Genomic DNA, 20,436 nt, shown 5'->3' on the forward strand with positions numbered 1-20,436 from the left:
TGATGACACATCATATATTGATGGTTTATTTCCATAAAATACGTCAATATGAGAAAACAATATATGAACTGAAATATAATTTAATGCAATATATTGCCCCTTTGTTTGTAATAAAACACTTTCAAGGTTTCCTGTACATTTGCTGCCACCCCTTTTAGCCAGAGGAACAGAGTATGTGCCATGATGTCTCTGTACAGATGTACAATATGTACAGTAACGGTAAGTGCAAAGCTGAGTAAAGCAACATCTATGAAAAACAAGGCATTCCCTCTGAAGGAAAACAGAACACATTCTACATGGGGTGTACAGATACTGTGCCTGGGCCCAGCTAGCCAATCAGAGGGCTCTGGGAGCCACGGGATACAGTACTTACCCCCGTTCCTTGTGCTGAAATAAAGCGGCTGAAATCAAGCTTCAATCTCTTCTGTGCAAACAAGTGGTTTGTGCATCAACAAATGACTATACTTAAATAAAGTGTGACCTGGACAAGAGGTTCCCTCAAACCCACATGCATTGACCAGACAGATACCGTAGTGTTGCTTCTTTAAATACTGCTTAGATTGCACCCGGTGATGACATGTTATACAGGCTTGGGCTGTGGTGCTGCCATTTCGGGAGACCTAAACTTAGGCAGGTAAAGGCCAAACTTGTTCTCTATTCCAGCAAATGTTGCTGTTGCCAGTCTGTATCCACCAATATGATCTGGATTTGCTGGAGGAAGGTCAGAGATTCTGGTCTTTGGAGAAGGCTCAACGCCGGCAGGTTTGCTGGAAACGGAAATAGAGAAAATGTTTACTAGAGAACAAGGCTTCAGTGTGCTGTGTAGTTGGCTACTATATGAGCTGTGACATAAGCCAATGGGAGAAGTCTCTGCTATAAGAGCCTTTATTTGACTCAAATGATTCTGCTCACAGGAATTATTATATGAAGTATTTCAGTAGGTATCTATCAGATATAGGATTTTCTGATTGGCCTAGACAGTTGTCAAGGATAAAGAGAGCCGGCAGTCACTCTCTACTACCAGCACAATAAAAGGCTCTGTTCATAAACAAGTCCCAGGAGAAGAGCAAGTTCCAGTTTTACATACAGTTAGTCCTGTTCTGAGAATTCTATTTATGTTCTACTAGCGGAGTTAACATTAGCTTCTGAAATAAGAGGCTTCCTCCAAGCAAGGGCGTCTACTGGTCTTGCCCTACTTATATATATATATACTGTATATATACACACACACACACACAAATACCTGCTAGTACTCAGTGACGGGGGGATTAAATCATGTTTTTTTTACCATGACAGAATCAAAATAAAAGATATTTCCATGATGCACCTCCCTTTATACTTTAGCATGAGGTTCCATCATTTTTATAATACAGTTTAATCTTATGGATCCAAAATGTGTGCGGCCTCACTGTATTAATCTGCAGCCTTCTATGTCAGTCCTTTCCCACAGTTGGGGAGCAACACAAACATAAAAAAGCTCATAAGAAGTACCAAATAAGGGCTTAATGCCCTTATTTGGTACTTCTTATGAGCTTTTTGGCTATTTTCTAGCACCATGTGGACTGACAGCCTGCACTGCAGGAGACTCTCTTTGGTATTGCACCTGTTTGTTGTGGCTTAAAAACTTACCTACAAGCCTGAAATTCAAAAATTCAAAAATGAGCACCTGATTTGAGGCCCCGGGAACAACATCAAATAGGTCGGCAAGTAACATGTTGCTCACAAGCCACCAGTTGGGGTTCAGTTTGTGGAGCCTTTGAGCAGACTGGTGGATCACAAAAATCCTTTGGAGGGCAACATGCAGCCTCCAGTTGACAACGTTACGCTGACCCATATATTATATTGTGTCCGTGTGTGTGATGCCAAGGTTGTCTTATGCTGACAATGCTGACAATGTAAGTGGAAGGCTATGGGGGGGGGGGGGGTATATGTAACACTGTAATGTAAAACCACCCTGTCAGAAAGACCAAGACATGGAGGAAAATACACATATGTGGGGGGAGAAAAGCCTTTATACTGAAGAGCAATACAACAATTGGAAAAGTAGTGTGTGGGAAGCAGAAATGGGAAAGGGGTAAAAGAGACGATGAAGGAGAGACAGACAGACAAGCAGATGGAGTAACAGAAAAGACAGATGGGGGTATGAGGGAAGCTAGAAACGGACACAGAGCTGAGAAATCATAAGCAGAAGGGACAGTGTAAGATATAAATGGAAGGGTGATTCCCATGACAACCAGTCAACTGTCCCACATGATTACAAGTGACCTCCCCTGGGAGCACAAAGCTTATACAGTAGGTGCCCCACACACAGAACTCTTGGAAAATATGTGTGTCTGTTACAAAGCTCTGGTAAAGCAGCAACAGGTCATTAAAGGATTCCACTGGTGTTTTCTACAAGGCCCATGTGCTGGGAAAGCCCAGTGAGCGACAGCAATTAACGAGGCAATTAATGAGTACAATGTTATAACAATTGGCATAGGATCCATGATACCTGTGATAGAACACTCTATTATAAAGATAGCTAGTCTCTCAGCCACAAAGCATGACAATACTGTTGCTGGTTGTGTGAAAGAAAGGACAAGGCCTCAGGTACTTACAAATACACTGTACTAGTCAAGCAAAAAGTTGCTGGAATTTTTAAAATGTTAACCATTTTTCTACCAGCACTTCTGTACTTTGCTAAACATTTCACATAATGCATGGGTTATTAGCAGTGTTCTGAATTCCCCATTAACCCCTTTACTGGCAGGAAAATTGGCTCCAATCTGCTCCTTTTTATATACTTTCCACCTGCTAGAAATGATCATTTGGCCTGAGCAATAACCTCCTCTGGTAAGCAGCACAATGGATGGATAGCCTTTCTCTAACGGCCAGGGCTTCAATCTAAAATGTTCTCAGCTAAATTACTTTTTCTTTTTTTGAGTCTTTAAATTGATCTCATTCTGCAGGAACACAGATTCTCAGGGACTCGCTTCTCCTGTCAGATGTCTGGAGTGAAATCACCCAAAGTAACAGAGTAGGGGAAAAAAAAGTACTTGTTCTATATCAATCAAAGACTGTGGCATGGATACTTACTGCTCTTGCCTGCACTTAATCCAGCTCTTCCCTACTGTGTGTGCATGACATGTGTGCATGTGTGTGTTTCTTTACACATGTATGTATATAGCTCATCCCTCTACATATATGATTTTAGTTTCCCTTTACCTCTCCCTCTCTCATATAATTGTAAGTAATTCAGATAAGGGCCTTATCCTGCCTATAATGAACAGTTAGAATCCTATGACTCTATAATCATTAAAAATATAATATTAATCCATTCTCAACATTAATCAAAGTAAATGAGGAGGAAAGGTAGAATTGGAGGTGCCATTTTGTTAGGTACCCCCAGTGATACCAGATGCTTACACCCTACCCTGGGCTGGTGCTCCTCTTCTTCACAAAATGCACTGTGCTGGGATACCAACACTGTGGCGTATATTATTGTGGTGTCTCATGATTGCAACTTCCCTGATTTCTCTACTGCACATGCACTAAGCTTAAATATCTGCATATGATCATTGGGACACCATAACAATATGGCTGCATGGAGGTCACAGGAACAGTACTGTGGACCAGTGCATTTCTAGAAGAAGGAGTGCACCGACCCAGGTTAGGAAATTAAGAGAAAGGGAATCATTTATATAGAACTTTTCTCTTGTTGAACTCACTCTGAACACGTGTTGAACACTTTACAGCAAGCAAGGCAGCAGTTACAGGTGCACTGAGTATGCTGGGACACCAGGAGATTAAGTGACTTGTCCAGGATTACAAGGAATTGCCACAGGATTCCAACCAGGGTCTCTAACATGAGATCCTCCATCAAAGTCTGGTCACTTAACCTCTAGGCAAACTCCACCTCAGGGCCAAATAGAATCACTGGGGGCACCTAACAACTTAGAAAACCCAGTGACTTTCATTCTTCTTTAATCAGTCTCAAGTATAGTTTCTGGATTTAAACAAACTTTTTTTTTTTTTTTTTTTAAATAATAATCCATTAAAGGAGTCAATGCAATAGATGTGCCTGGATGTAAGACCCGGTTCATTTGCACAATTTATTCTGCATTTCACTTGATTATATGTCAGCAAAGGATTCATGATAAACACAGAGCTGAACAAAAGTAAGAAAAGGCTTTTAAAATTAAAACTTACATTCCTCCAAAATCAACATAAAACCATTGCTGCAACATTTCATAGGTGAGCAGGGTGACACCAAACTGAGGGGAGGAGCGAAACACTCGAGCTGTACGAAGAAAACAGAGGAAAATTGACTTTGTAAAGGCTATCCCATCATCAGTTCCCATTTACATCCTTAGATCTTTATAGCAGTGATTCCTAAACTGAGGGACTTGAAGCAATAAGGAGGCTTTACCCTGCACCCTGGTTATTTACTGTCCTAGATACACCTAAAGCCCAACCTGAGAGTTTGTTAGGGTAAGATTTGAGGAGAGTGCCAATTTGTTCTCCTAGATTTAACACAAGAGCACCCAAATGACTCTGAATAAACCTCCCACAATACTGCTGTAATACACTCCCCATCCCCAGGTTACAGACCATACATATGCAAGGTTTTTGTATGTTCTGTGTGGATTTGCATTTGGGGCTCTGGTTTCCTCTGACGTACAGGCAGGCATGTGGGAATGTGATAGGGTCCTTATGTTTCACTTCTAATTGAGCAACATTACATATCAGTCATAAGTAGTGTTATGGATTTGCATTTCCTCAGGTGTATTCAGTGTTAGGAGCTGGGTGAGTACACAATATATGTAACTGTTTTCATTCAATGGAATAAACTAATAGGAAATACAGGTCTACTGCAGGTAAACTAATGAAAGCAAATCTGATCGGTTGGTATTGGTTACTGTACTAGGGCAAATTTGCCCTGTGTTAGTAAATGAGGCCCATTGCAAGACAGAGGCCATATCCATGGTTTGATATCCTATTTGCAACAATCATTCTTTGCACCGTCATACACAAAATATGCATGGGTCAGGTGCAGAAATGAAGGCTACACTGCATAGCAGAGAATCATGGAACAGCAGAACTGGATGAATTATGGAACAGACATATGTAATATAAGGCACTAAGTTTGCCCGGGAGCAGTAACCCATGGCAACCAATAAAATGCTTGCATTTAAACAGGTGACTAGTAAATTCTACCCGCTGATTGGTTGCCATCAGGACAAACTTAGTGCCGTTTATTTCATAACCCTTTACGTGTTTAAAATATAAAAAACACTTTTCTAACCTCCTGCTCCCTTCCAAAACGCTTTAGCTCCTTCCTCTTTTAGTATCTTTCTGAAGCAATCAATAACCCCAGTGTAGGTGGTCTGTCCAGCTCGAGCAGCCACCTGAAGTCTGGTCTTGATGACATCGGCAGGGGTCACCAGAGAGGCTGCTGGGACACCTATAATGCAGAAAAGGAGAGGGATTTTTTTTCTTAATTTTGCAAAATTCTAATTTCTTTATTCTTATGAAAAAGGTCATGTAACTATACTAAACTAGACAAAATCTCAGTAATTTACCACACCAAGAGCCCTGGGTAATCTGCAACATGTTAGTTTTATCACGATATCACATCACAAAGATTGTGTTTTGATGCCGTGTTTTTATCATGATATAACTGGTGGGAAAAAACGTAAAACTGCTCCACATGCATATGTTCATAATGGCAGTGGCATAACCAGTTACCGGTATCCACAACACATTTAGTTTAGGAATAAAACATTTTCAATAACACTATATTATAGCAGTCACTGCACAACACAGTTAGTATATCTCCAGGGACCCCTACACGAATAATATTTGGGCTGAAAATTGTCCCTTTATATCTGGTCCAGATGGGTGCAGGTTGTACTTTCCCTGCTGCAGCACAAATAACTTTTATTTTTGTGTGTGTTGTGGCTGGGCTCCCTCATTGTTGGTGGGACAGTGGGACTTCCTGAAAACCCACCCTTGTGACATCATCTATGATGTCAGCTAAGGATTGTGTTACTATAAAGAGCCTGCTCTTATAGAAATTATTCAGCGTAAATATAAAAACTGGGTAAATACATAGGCTGTGCAAAATAGAAATGTTTTCAATATAGATAGAGAGTTATGTCCCATGTGGGCCCCTTACAGTCGGCTGACTAACTCAGAGTTAGAGAGCTGAAAAGCAGTAGTATTCTGGGTTTTATGTTGGACATTCAGTCACTCCAGCCTTTATACATTACATTTTTGACTGACTAAATATATTAGAAACATGTTTTATGTTGCCATCTATTTACCCAGTTTTTATTTTCACACTGAACTGTCCCTCTAACTTTGAATTTCAAAATGGTTTTCTTATTTTCAAATTATATATTTTCAAACGATCATAGCTGTACAATGAGGCACACCAATACGACTTGTTTTGGCTGAATACCTAAAATAAAAATAAAATATACATTTGAATCTTTAATTGGTGATCCCACCTGAACTGTTCAACATGGTAAAACAAATTAATTAAAACAACCTATCTACCTAACAACGCTCAGTAAATATATTACAAGGATGTTAAATGGTACAATCCTACAACAAGGAATGAAAACTGAAATATGTTGGCTTGCCAGATGAACCACTAAAGGAGAGATTATAACTGTAACAAACCCAAATTACGTGAAGTATTTGAAGCTAGAATCAATTTGATCCCATAATAATGACAAGTTTAAGTAAACATCTGTTTAAGATGTGATTCTGATGATTTGATCCTAATTGCTTGTTGCCAACAAAGTTGATTTAGGAGGGATAGAATATCTGCTAGTGAAGGTGTGGATTCAGCCAATTTAGGAAGAAAAGTTTCTTAGTAGCAGCTGTAAACAACAAAATTATTTTTAACAACGAGTCACTCTGGGATTTGGGTTGCCCCTTTGGACCGTATCCTGGAAAGTCCAGATGTGAAAGTGCAAATTTTGTACTTAAATTAATTTGAAGTTTTAATTTGAAAATCAGAAACTTCTCCAAGGTTGACCCCCCCTTTAACTTTTATTGTGCATTTGTTTTACATTTTCTAAAGCAGTCATTTTATCACTGGGGTGATTCAATCCGTTGCACCATTGAAGTCACCAATAGCGACCAATCATAAATCAGTTTTGATCTGAATAAAATCAAGAATTTAACTAGTTGGTAAGTGCAATGGTGCGAACTGCAGACTTTTAGTTATTTGATTCAATAGCTAAAATCAACATGAAACGTAACCAAGCATTCTATTTCCCATTCTATTAACATGTCTTTCATTTGGGCAATATGAGAAATTTACCATAAATTGTAATTATATTTAAAAGGTTCATGCGACCAACCTTCTATCCAGAGTCACCGTAACAAAGTATTAATCAATCTCAAGCTTTATGTAGGGCGGCGCAGCTTATTTTCCACCAAATAACTTTCTATTTGTCTTGCAGATGTCTTTTTGTATACCAAATTACATGCTTGTCAGCATTCCTACATACATCAAACATTAAATACAGTGCTCCTAATGAAGATGTAAATCCTTTAACATGGCTGTGTCACACTTAAAATAGCAGTGAATAACTTCCCTTTGATCAGGATCTGACTGGCATTGATGGTAGAGGCTGGTGTCAATTTGTTTGAATGGACCACCATAAATGAAGATGTTTGGGGGGGGCATTTATTACAATGTGCAGTGCTGCATCATTGTTTTGTCCCCTTCCTTTTCCACAAACTGATTAATCAAACCAGATTCCTGTGTTATGTAACCGAATGTGGTCTACCTCTTTGAGCAGTTAACCACCATTCTAATCTATTTATTGGTTGTTAGTACTTAGTGCTGTTTAACAGCAACACTGAGCACTTTCATCTGTCTAAGCATCTGACATGTTGCTTGTGCCCAATGGTAAAAAAATGGCTTTGGAAAACAAAAGTTTGCCAACCAAAGATGTGTAGACCTGTTCTACTCCTTTGAGCAATTAATCACAATCCCAACCTATTTATTGGTTGTTAGTTCTCAGCGTTGCTGTTATGCAGCACCGAGCACTAACATCCAATAAATATATTCGAATTTTGATTAAATGCTCAAAGTGGTGGAACTCATTCCCAATCTACACCTCTTTTGTTGACAAACTTGTGTTTTGATTCTCACATACTGGTTTGTCAACATGGGTGTAGATTTAGGATACTATCAGGCCTACAAAAAGGATTTGCAGCACAGTGGCTCTGGTTTCCTCCAAAAACACAGGCAGGTTAATTGGCTCCTGATGAAATTTGGAAAAAATGGATTTGGAAATCAAGAGTTTTGCCCACAAAAGAGAAATAGACTGAGAAAAATGGCAGGTGTACAAGAAAGCTCATAGTACCTTCAAGAAGGAGAGAATGGAGGAATAGTTGGAAATGTAGGCTTCGAATTTTGTGAATACTAGGTCAGGACAGTAACCATTTAAAGAGTTGCATTTTTGGGGGGAGAAAAAAAGAAAATCTTGAAATGGAAATTAATATCTTATTATCTTTTTATAAAAAGTATCAAATCCTAGTAGGAGGCCTTTACAACTACCTTTTTTCACTTGGGTAGGCATATAAACTGAGCTAAAGATATAGAACACCAGACTACTTTATACAGCAAAAAACAAAAAACTTACTTTAAAGTTTAATTAGGTCAAGAAGCATAAGGACGGCTAAGTGGTCTATGGGGTATCAAAGAATCATACAAACATTTTGAGTTTTGCAGACTCCATCACTGCCAATATTTAGCTTGGAACTAATGCTGAATGTTTGGAATGTAAGGTAAAAAGATCTTTATTCTTCAGGTAGAGAAACCTGTCCTTTACCCTCAGTACATGCAGAAATGGCCAGACACTGCTAATATGAATGAACAATCTCCTTTCAGAGGATTTGCATTTGCTTGTGGTACACAAATAACAGGGATTCATCTATAATGAAGCAAAAAGCTCAAGAGCCTGAATTCTGTTTGCTACTGGAAACCAGATGAATAGACTGTTTGGCGGGCAGTCACAATGCCACCTTTATTACTGGTCAACAGGAAGCAGATAGACTACATCCTGCAAGAGCCAAAAAAACCTTGCCTTGGGCATGAGGTGGCTTTTGCCCTGCATGAGCTGTGAGTCAGGATGTTCCATGGCCAGAGGACAATGTCTTTTGTGTAGGAGGATAGACACATGTCTGCAGTGTCCAACACCTACTTCATTCAAACCACTAGGGCAAAGCAATATGTGGAAATGACATTGGGAGGGAAGTATCTTATATTACACTATTACTTATACCAAGCACAGTCTACTTCTTTCTTCTGACTTAGAGTGTCACTGCCTCTTTAAGCCAATATCTCAGCTTGACGTTTAAGGCAGGGGTGTATGGGAAGGGACAATCATCTTCAACATGTGACTCTCCCAATGATAGCTAATGGGCTTCTGGAAGCTGTAGTGGAGCAGCAGAATAGATTTATACAAACTAACATACCCAAAGAAAAAGAGTATACTTTAACCTTACGGTAACAGAATGATCATATAACCCTTATACATGTGGACTGATTACTCCTCACCAGCTCAGCTCCAGATATAGGATAACAAAGCCAGGGTAAGTCTGCAGATCCATAATATCTTTATATGCCCACTGTGCTTCATTCCCTATAAGAGGGAATCTTCCAAGTTAAACAACAGATTTTCTCTTGTGCCTGATGGAGTATACAATTGGCCATACACAATCAGATTTAGCTAGACCAGTGATCCCCAACCAGTGGCTTGTGAGCAACATGTTGCTCACCAACCCCTTGGATGTTGCTCCCAGTGGCTTCAAAGCAGGTGCTTATTTTTGAAGTCCAAACTTGGAGACAAATTTTGGTTGCATAAAAACCAGGTGCACTGCCAAACAGGTTGACATTCCACATAGGGGCTACCGAATGGCCAATCACAGCACTTATTTGGCACCCCAAGAACATTTGTCATGCTTGTGTTGCTTCCCAACTCCTTTTTCTTCTGAATGTTGCTCAAGGGTTCAAAAGGTTGGAGATCCCTGAGCTAGACATTTTGGCCAACCATTCAGGAACATATGACAACCCTGTAATTACAACCATTAATTGACATTTCAGGAAGTTACAATTGTCTTTTTTGTATTATAAACTATGTGTATTAGAGCCAGTCTCCTAGAATCTGATAGACATCTATAAAATGACTGCTGCTCTACATGCAATTTTTGATCATAAGTACATTTTTCCCCTTTTCGGATCATCTTTATGGCTGATGGAAAGCCTCAGAGCAATCGGCTGACAGAAGCCTGATACAGATGGACAGATAGATTTCTCAGACTTGCTGAATGCCATTAAGCTGTTTACATCAGTTATGCTAATGCAATTAGCTCTCATTAAACCAACGATATCTCCTACTGAGAGCATATATTTACAGCACCTCCGTGGTGACTGATACTGCTTTTGTATAAACGGTCTGATGAGGACAATTTTCATGTTCTCTATTAACAACAACATAGACTAATCTGAATGAGGGAAGGGGGGGGGGATACTCTTTAAATAGAATTATACCTGCAACAGCGCCAGCTGTCAGAAGCTGAAGTGCTCCAATGTGCCCATGCTCGTCTGCAAACATGGTTTTGCAGTGCGCATAAACAGGAAAGTAGATGCCGGAGAATGGGATGTCACGGAGAAAGCAAGCTTTGGCACCCTACAATGGTAAAATAACATGATATCAGTTGAAGTCCTTTTGGTGAGAAAGTGTCCAATCAATATTGGACTGCACTTGCTTACAATAAACTATAGCAAAGAAGCAGAGGCCACATGGTAGTGTGAATGGCCTGTAGATTTCAGTATTATCCATTTTCTCTATGGCCTGCCCAAAACAGCATGTTCTATTTTATTAACTAGCACACACGTGGAAAAGGCTGGAAAGCATTTTACTAGAAGAATGTGTTGCTGAAGACCAAGTCTTGGCTTACCTTGTTTCAATTTGACAAAAACATCTTTTTTTCACCTTCACATGACTGTATTCATTTAAAGTGAAACTTCTACAAGTAAAAACCCATTATTATGCAGACATATAAAGAATGTATACACTGTCCTCCAGCTGTTGGGGGATATAGTTCCATAACACCTGGCTGGCCATGAGTTTAACCTCTCTATCACACCACATTCTGAAAGAATGCTTTTGTTTTTCAGACTAATGATATGTAAATATATGCCTTTAATTCTTTAGGCCCATAATTGGACAACACATTATTAAAAAGAAAAAATTCCATCAGTAAGAAGACATAATCCAGGTAATATATTCACCAATGAATAATCATTGGGTTTACCTAATTTCTAATGATTTTTTTCAAGGTAGAAGAAAAACAATCCATTTGACATTATTTCTGGATGTTGGTTAATGAGGAAGAAGCAGGTTGTGCAGGAATGATGAGAGGGTAGAATAATGAGCTGTGGATTTACACAGACATGTCAATAATGCGGTACCTGCACCACTCACTTTATATAGACCAAAGAATCCCAAGTCACGCAGCACGGTAAGGGCACGGACTTTCGGCCCCGTTGTGATCTCTCCTGCGACCTGTAAGCGAATCTTTACAATCTCCAGCGGGTTTGTGAAAATGACTTGGGAGCCTCCCGCCTGCAATCAAATAGACATTTCTATCATCTATTTTAGAAGGCGTTTTAAGGCCATACATTTAATTCTTTGCACAGAAGAAGCATTCAGAAAATGCACAGGAAGCGGTATTTATTTAAAAAAAAAAAAAACACACTTTTTTGCTATGCACTATAAACCCCTTCATTGCTAAAAGTCTCAATCCATTGCCGTTTTCTCACTTTGCTAGAGGCAAATTTTCTCTTCTTTTTTTTTTTTTAATATCTTTCAGTGACTTCAGCAGCAAGGAGCAGCAATGGTTTAACATTTTGGTAAGAAAAAAGATTGCCGAGATTGCTTTTTAAAGGAATTATGCTTTTTTTTAATAGAAATACGGCTACTGAGATGGCTAAAAAGAAATCTCCCACAGCAAAATTATTTTAAATATGGGCTTCAAACTGAGTTAAACGGGTAGGGGACATACTATCCAGAAACCAAGGTCCCCAGCATTCCGGATAATTTATCCCTTGAATGTATATAAAAACTCTCTAATTAATATGTAAATATGTATGGAAATCACAGCTTCTTTTTTAACATTTTTGTGCTTAAATCACATAAACCATTATCATAAAGAAAAGAACTGCATGTCACATAATTCATTTTGCAAAATATTATATTGAAATGTTCTACAAACAATTATCAAGAGTCATAAATAAGTGTATGTTCCATATACATATCAGTGACATTCACCCTGTAAAGATCCCAAGGGGGACAGAAATGTCAGATTCACATTAATGTAAAATAAAAATGTCATACATTTGATTCAAGAATGGAGTGCTGGTCCTACTTGTTACTTCTTGACTTCAGCACCCACAAAAGTTCTTTTGGACTGTTATATGGTGTTGGAAAGTACACTGAATGTTGCTGCTTGCATGCCAAATTTCAGTACATCAAATATGTGATGCACTTTTCCTTATGATATCTTAAAAAACACTAAAGGGTTATTTTTTATCTCCACCCGGGTGCAAGTACTAGAGCACTAAGGCGTGCAGCACTTCACTCCTTAGAGCTCACTTACCAAGCACTTGTGTCCAGGGAATGCTCTGAGCACTGGATCAATAATCTTGCACTTGGTGCAATAAGCATTGTGGGAAAATGCTGCTGAGCCCTGTCCTTACCGTTTGTCCAAGGATATGTTGTGTATCTTGTGCTCCCTAGGATGTGTGTCTGAATGGCAGGTTAGGGAACAAGTATGTGCCTCCCTACCCACCCCTTGCTGCAAGTTACACAGTGGTTTTAGTACTCGGATAAAAGGTGAAATAGTTTTACCCATAAAAGGACACACAGATACAACCTTTAAGAATAAAATATTTTACTTTAGGGTGGTGGCAGACGGGGAGATTAGTCGCCCAGCGAGAAATCTCCCCTACTTCGGGCGACTAATCTCCTAATCTCCCCAAATGCCTTCCTGCCGGCAAGAATACAAATGGGATGGCATACATTTCCAAAGTCACACGAAGTTGCCTCATGAGGAAACTTCAGGAGACTTCAGAAATCCGAAGCGTTTCGTATCCCATCCTGCCATTTCGGGGAGTCATTTCTGAGAGATTAGTCGCCCGAAGAAGTGAAGATTTGTTGCTGGGCGACTAATCTCCCCGTCTGCACTATCCTCATAGTGTTAAGCAACTAAGCACACTGACACAGAGCAATTAGATTTTATTTGAAATAGTGTGCTATCTTCAAGTCCCCCTGTGCCAATAACAGCAGTTTTAGCTCTGTGTTTGCACTAGATCATATCATTGGCGAGTTCTGAAGGTTAAAAAAATAATTCAGCAATGCTATAGAAACAAATACTCTCCATATCTATATTTCCAATCTTGGAACAGCATAGGAACAAATCACTGTGGCTAAAATATAGGGGGAAAGGGTTTGTATTGTGGTATAGGAATTATATGTGCCACAGTGAAAAAAACACTTCATAAATTCCATGCTGGAATGTTTATTATTGTTAATGTAGCTGCTGGCCTGTCTGCACAACATGAGAGCACTGAGCTTTATATTTCCAGTGATCTGGAAGTAAAATTGTATACAACCCTGAAATAATCTAATATACTCCAAATTATAATTGCTTGATGCTCATGGATAATCCAGAACCCTTGCAGTCTAGAAAACCTCTAGATCCAGTCAATATCTAATGCATGCTGATGTCGCTGTCAGTAGAACAGGGCAATTAAAGACTTTCTGCATCTGCTCTGTTGACAGGGTCTCTAGCACATCAGCAGTGCTGGAACAATACAGGCTGGTTACAGTGATAAACACCCCGCTACTGTTCCTCCCAGTTAGGTAAAGTGCATCTTCAGTGGCCTAGTCAATTTATATATCATCAGCTCCAGTGGTAAAAGGATGAGCAGACACAATGTGACCTCTCACCTCCAGGGCAAAGCACTGTCGCCAACCCCCTACAATATACAGAGGATCCATTGTTCTGTGTTTATCTATACGAATTGTAATTCACCACCTCTTATATTAAAACTTTTCAGCACAAGACTTTCTCTACAAGGCTGCTAAATTCAATCACAGAAGCTCTTTTCAAGTTGCCATTAGGAATTCAATAACTTTTCTATAGCTTCTCACAAAAGAACTTTCCCTACAGCAATCTGAAAGCAAAGAACTTCTTAGGGCAATTTTGCTCTCTGCCTTATTTTCTTGGTTTTTCAGTACCCAGCGCAGCTATAAAATCACATTCTACATTGCAGGCGTATTTGGGACATCAACCAGAATTAAAGTGCATTTCGATCTTTGAAAAAAGAATTGTACTATACAACTTAAAAGGCCTAATTTATACAAAAACAATAAATGCTTACTCTGTGATGAGTTGGGGATTACTCTTTTCTTTTTTAGTGTGATTCATAGTGTCCCATTTTACTTATGACTACTGCTAATTGATTCCAGCCCTTGCAATTTTTATACAATATGATTAGTCACAAATCATTTCAAATTCCTACTGGTCTCCATGAAAATCACCCTTACCAGTACAGGTTTGGGCCCGGTTATCCAGAATGCTTGGGACCGGGGTTTCTGAATAAGGGATCTTTATGTAATTTGGATCATAATGCCTTAAGTCTACTAAAAAATCATTTAAACTTTAATTAAACCCAATAGGAATGTTTTGCCTCCAAAAAGGATTAATTATATCTTAGTTGGGATCAAGTACAAGGTACTGTTTGATTAAAATTGATAAGGAAATTGTTTTCAAACATTTTAATTATTATAGTAAAATGAAGTCTATGGGTGACAGCAATTCTGTAATTTGGATCTTTCTACATAATGGGTTTCTGGATAACAGATCTCATATCTGTACAGAGCTAGGATGTATTATCTGGAATGCTAGTGGAGACCTGGGATTTTCAACTATTTACAAATTTGATTTAAAAATCATTTTAAATATTTAGCATTATTTGCTTAAAATGGACTATATGGGAGATGGTCTTCACATAATTGGAGCTTTCTGAATATCAGGTTTCTGGATATAAGATTCTATACATGTATGTATGTATGTGTATATTTATATATGTATATTGCATTATATATAGCATATACAACTATTTTCATCAGCATAAATCTCTATTAAAGAAAGTTTCAGAGTTAAATGTTTTGAAAGAAAGCAAAAGATTATCTTTGTATTTTTCTTCTGATTGTTTTCTTTTATGAGTTGATGCACATATATCATCGTATTGTTTGAAGGGTAGGCACTCAACCAGCAGTCCTCCAGGCAGCAGTAGTAAAAACAGATCTTTACTGAAGTACAATACGAATATGTATAACAGCCTTATGCGTTCTCACAACGCTTAGGTGCAGATTTATCAAAGGTCGAGGTGAATTTCGAATGAAAAAAATTCGAATTTCGAGCAATTTTTTGTGTACTTCGACTAGAGAATAGTCCAAATTCGAATTTGAAAAAATTTGAAAATTGAATATCGAATATTATACTGTCTCTTTAAAAATTCAACGTCGAACATTCACCATCTAAAACCTGTCGAATTGTTGTTTTAGCCTATGAACCTATTTGGAGTCAATTGGTGGACTTTGAAAAATCAAAGGTTTTTTTAGGAAAAACTTTGAATCGAATTCGATCGAATTCACTATTCCTTCTATTCGAATTCGGCCGAATACGGACATAATCGATCGAAAACGGACCTATTCAACCAAAAAAAAATTCGACTTCATTTCGGTTGGTCTTTTTGAATTCGAATTTCGACGTTTTTTCAATTCAAAATTCGACCCTTGATCAATTGGTGGACTTTGAAAAATCAAAGGTTTTTTTAGGAAAAACTTTGTATCGAATTCGATCGAATTCGCTATTCCTTCTATTCGAATCGATTGAAAACGGATCTATTCAACCAAAAAAAAACTTCGACTTCATTTTGGTTGGTCTTTTTGAATTCGAATTTCAAGATTTTTTCAATTCGACCCTTGATAAATATGCCCCTTAATCATAGGCTTGATGCACATAGAACTTGTATGGCATTTTATCTATACTAATACCTTTTGTTTGTTGTATTACCTTAACTTTATTTTAGGTTTATTTATATATGTAATTTGTTAGGATATGTAACTTCATGCAATCACAACAAAAAAGATAAAAGATAAATTACTTTATTTATTTTTAGTTGTAGCTCAACTTGGCCCACATACATCCTTACATACACCTACAAATCTGTTGACAAATTAGACTGTAAATTTAAACTCATTATCCAGAGCATCAGTGTCAATAGGAGAAGTCATCTGTTTAACCTCTATGTCAAGCAAATGGAAAAAACCCACAATGAACAATTAACTGAAGGAATAACTGACAGAACTGAGTACAGAGAAAATATGCACACTGAGATCCGGCAGACAGCACCCTATGCCACTTGCACTGCTTCAGGGAAGAAACATGTGACCTCATGCTTCAGACCTTTTGCCCTTTCCCATTCCACCCAAGGCAAATCCTGTAAAAATTAATATGCCCACTGAAATGCATAGTCTGAGCTCCCAATATCCACAATACATATCCTGGGCTAAAACACTAGTTTACTATTTCCTTAATATTAAAGGGAAAAAAAAAAAAAAAGGTGTGTGATTTTTTAAATGGTTTAATGATGCAAGTTAACTGTATGTCCATCTTGCCCCCAATCTAGCAATTAACTAAATTTATACCTATAGATTAAAAAATTTGTATGTCTCTATTAATAAAAGGTTAAGATAGAACAAAATAAAACTGTACTGCAACACCTTTTTATGGATATAAATGTATTTATAAGGCACTGGTTCTTTGGATAACAAGTGAATACAAAAACAAAAAACGGAAAATGCATTGCATTATTATACTATTAGTAAAATACAATTACTTTATAGTTTTCCCCTTTATTTTGCCCCCTCCCAGCCTTACTATAGTAAATGTTTTTACAGCTCTGAAGCAGAGAATGAATTTAATTGAAATTGTAGCTGCAAAGAACACTTTATAGACTCATGGTCAAAATGGAAATGCATATCCAACAATGCATTTTGACTAAAACAAGACTTGGATATTGGACGGCTCATTGATTGGGCAGGTCGGATAATTTTGATTGTGGTGCCTTTGAAGGGTATCTCTGTGAAGGGAAATTTAGGCATTTGCTCCTAACCAATTACAGCCCTGCCTGGTTTGTCAATGCCCCAAATTATATCATATCTCTGCTAAGCCCCAACGTAGCTGTTTCATAATGTTAACATAATGTTATGGGAAAAGAAAAGGAAGGTTTTATTTAGTCAGTCTGAGCAAATGGTATTAAGGATTTGACACAGGAACCAGTCCCAACTCATGGAATGATTGAGCTATGTCATCCTACCGTAAGAGATTTTAAAGTAGGTATGGACACTACAGATTCACAAAGAAGTGCCCATTAGCAAGATTGTTAAATATCCCTTAACTTAAAAATAAATCATTACTCTGATTCTTTTGTTTTATAAGAATAAGCTCTTTTACCTGTAACTGTTAAACAGATGCCCTGGGTGATGTTGGAAAAACACACAGTCTTTAGTGTCTGTGCCCATGGAATATATTATTTTTATTGATTGCTTTCACTTGATCAACAGAGCAGCTTCTTTCTTAGATAGTCTTGAAAGCAAACCTTGTGTGGTGACAGGTGAAGGTCTAGGTATGCACAAGACTGCCAGATCCAATCAGAGGGAACTAAAAACAGCCTCATTCGGAGGCCCTCAAGGGATTTGTCTCTGAATTAAAAGCCAGCAGGGGTCATTAACCTCACTGGCCTGAGTTCCCTGCCAAGCAAGGAGCTTTTTTTTATAGACTCTAGGCTTGTCAGCCTCACTCAACTGGAACTCATTAAAGTCTGTATGTGAAAATGAACATGTCTGTAGTACACATCCAAGAAAGGAAATGATATGCGGGAGTGAACAGTATCTGGTAACACAAGCAAAATAGTATTGAATGAAGCTTACAGGAAGGATTTATAAGTCTATGGTAAAATGGACATTTCAGGGAAGTCTAAGAATTATTGACAGTATCAATTATTAATGTAAGCAGGATGTCTCTCACCCACATAGCAGGACAGTAGTCTCTAATAGAACACAAGGGACACCAAATAAAGGAGCACCCCTCATGATGCATGGATCTATGTATTAATGAGCTTAAAGTGATAGACTGAAACAGAGAAACGATATAATTTGCAGCCTGTATAATAATTTCCAAGCTCTCTATTGCTTGGTAGCACCGGATACTTACACAGCCACCTGCCATTATTTCTGCAAACAGAGGAATAGAGCCATCTTTTTGAGTAAACTTGTCTCGGACAAAATCATTGACCTAAAAACACAGAAAGGAGAAACTGAATAAAAGACAAAAATCACAGAGCTGTATTTTCTTCATGCAAACTTTGGAATATTCTGAACTGAAACACTTACTACAAGACAACACATCCAGCCTATTCCCTTTGGCCGGCCTACACCTGACTCCATGGCTGGCTAGCAAAAAGTGCAGGCCCCAGTTATATAGCACAGGTATGGGATCTATGATGCATAATGCTTCAGACCTAGGGTTTTCCAAATAAAGGATCTTTCTGTGATTTGGATCAACATACTTTAAGTCTGCTAAAAAATATTTAAACATTGAATAAAGCCAATAGGATTGTTTTGCCACCAATATGGATGTATGCAGCTTAGTTTTCATCAAGTACAAGGCATTTTCAAAAATTAGGATTACTTATTTAAAATTGGGTCTGTGGGAGATGGCCTTCCTATAATTCAGAGTTTTCTGGATAATGGGTTTCGCATAAGGGGTCCCATGGCTGTACTATAATTTCATGAATGAAATTCTAAATTAATCTTGGAATTTGCAGTTTCTTTGCTTTTCATCTGACATCCTTATACATTTCTTTGCTTTTTGGTTGGCTTTTTTTTTTTACTTATTCACTTTTTGGTTCTGTAACTCTCTAGTTGCTAGGGTCACTGGCCCTAGAATAAATCCATGGTTTCAATGAAAGAGCGGAAGAGCAAAATGGGAAGGGCTATATCTACAAAAATATAATAAAACAATAATATATTTAAAGAAATATACAGTAAATCTACCTTGGAACTACTTTGTGTTTCTCAATGTAATCCACTACCAGATATTATTTAATATGGTAGCACTTCCATCATCTTCACACAGCAGCTAGGAAAGGCTGTCACAAGCACAGGACCACAAATTAGCAGACTTTCAGCTTACCGATATTGAATTCTGCCATAATATTCTACTGCCTAGAGAACGATGATATTCTATATAACATGAAATAAAGAGATTTTCTCTAGTCAACACGTACATACCGTCAATTTAATAGCCTTTTCTGGGGCAACTCCTACGAGCTGGGGTAGCAGACCTGTGAGAAAGATATAGAGAAGGAGGGACTTAAAATGTAATCAAATAAGATTGGTTGAAGGAGTTGTTTACTTTTTAAATCAACTTTTAGTATGATGCAGAAAGTGATATTTTGAGAAAATTTGCAACATTATTTGTGAGTTTTTCTGTTATTTAGCATTTTATTCAGCAGCTCTCCATTCTGCAATTTAGCAATCCGGTTGCTAAGATCCAAATTACCCTAGCAACCATGAATTGTTTTGAATTAGAGACTGGAATATGAATAAGAGAGGGCCTGAATAAATGAGTAATAAAAAGTAACAATAATAATATATCTGTAGCCTTACATAGCATTTGTTTATTTAGATGGGGTCAGTGACCCCATTTGAATGCTGGAAAGAATCAGAACAGAAAGGTAAATAATTCATAAAATATAAAAAAAAAAGTCCAATTAAAAAGTCCCCACGTTATACGCTATTTTTTTTCTCCACACAGCTGGGCACCAGTTCAGCCCTTTTACAACAGCAGCATATACACCTTGTGGCAGTGACAATGAATACAGTATATCATTTCCAGGAGCCATACATTATAGATACAATGTAAATAACACTTTTTACACCTGTGTTTTGTAAGACTGTGTCTAAAATGACATATGGGCCAAATGTTCACACGTTTTGGAACAGAATTTTGTTGAAGTATTTATTTTTCATATTTTTATTTGAACTTGGACTTTCTGGAGGTAGGAATTGTCACACGGAACTGTTACTTCTGCAAGTATATTTCTGTCAATAAACTTGTCTATTTTGCAGTAAGAGGCTGCAATGCTTTATTGGTTGACAAATTAAAGGATTTTTTGCTGTACTATTTAAAAAATGTTTTTTCAGAGAAGAAATTTTTTTATACATATATAGGCAAAGTGGTCGAAGAGATAAACGGGGAAGAGGTGACTAAATCGTGCTTTCATATGCA

At 37.9% G+C, this 20,436-nt stretch overlaps 1 protein-coding gene across 2 annotated transcripts in view; it reads right to left on the minus strand.

Annotated features, from left to right (window-relative positions):
• The window catches only part of slc25a12.L (solute carrier family 25 member 12 L homeolog), a 108,732-nt gene continuing 88,296 nt past the window's right edge, over nt 1-20,436 (minus strand). For both annotated transcript variants that reach the window (XM_018234284.2, NM_001091799.1), the window contains 7 exon segments: nt 19,437-19,489; nt 18,358-18,438; nt 11,496-11,636; nt 10,559-10,697; nt 5,285-5,443; nt 4,189-4,279; nt 1-767 (listed from right to left, as the gene is read on the minus strand). In XM_018234284.2, coding sequence (XP_018089773.1) covers nt 581-767; nt 4,189-4,279; nt 5,285-5,443; nt 10,559-10,697; nt 11,496-11,636; nt 18,358-18,438; nt 19,437-19,489 — 851 coding nt within the window. In that variant the 3' untranslated portion in view covers nt 1-580.

Source organism: Xenopus laevis, chromosome 9_10L (genome assembly GCF_017654675.1).
Source record: "Xenopus laevis strain J_2021 chromosome 9_10L, Xenopus_laevis_v10.1, whole genome shotgun sequence".
NCBI classification, from domain to species: domain Eukaryota; kingdom Metazoa; phylum Chordata; class Amphibia; order Anura; family Pipidae; genus Xenopus; species Xenopus laevis.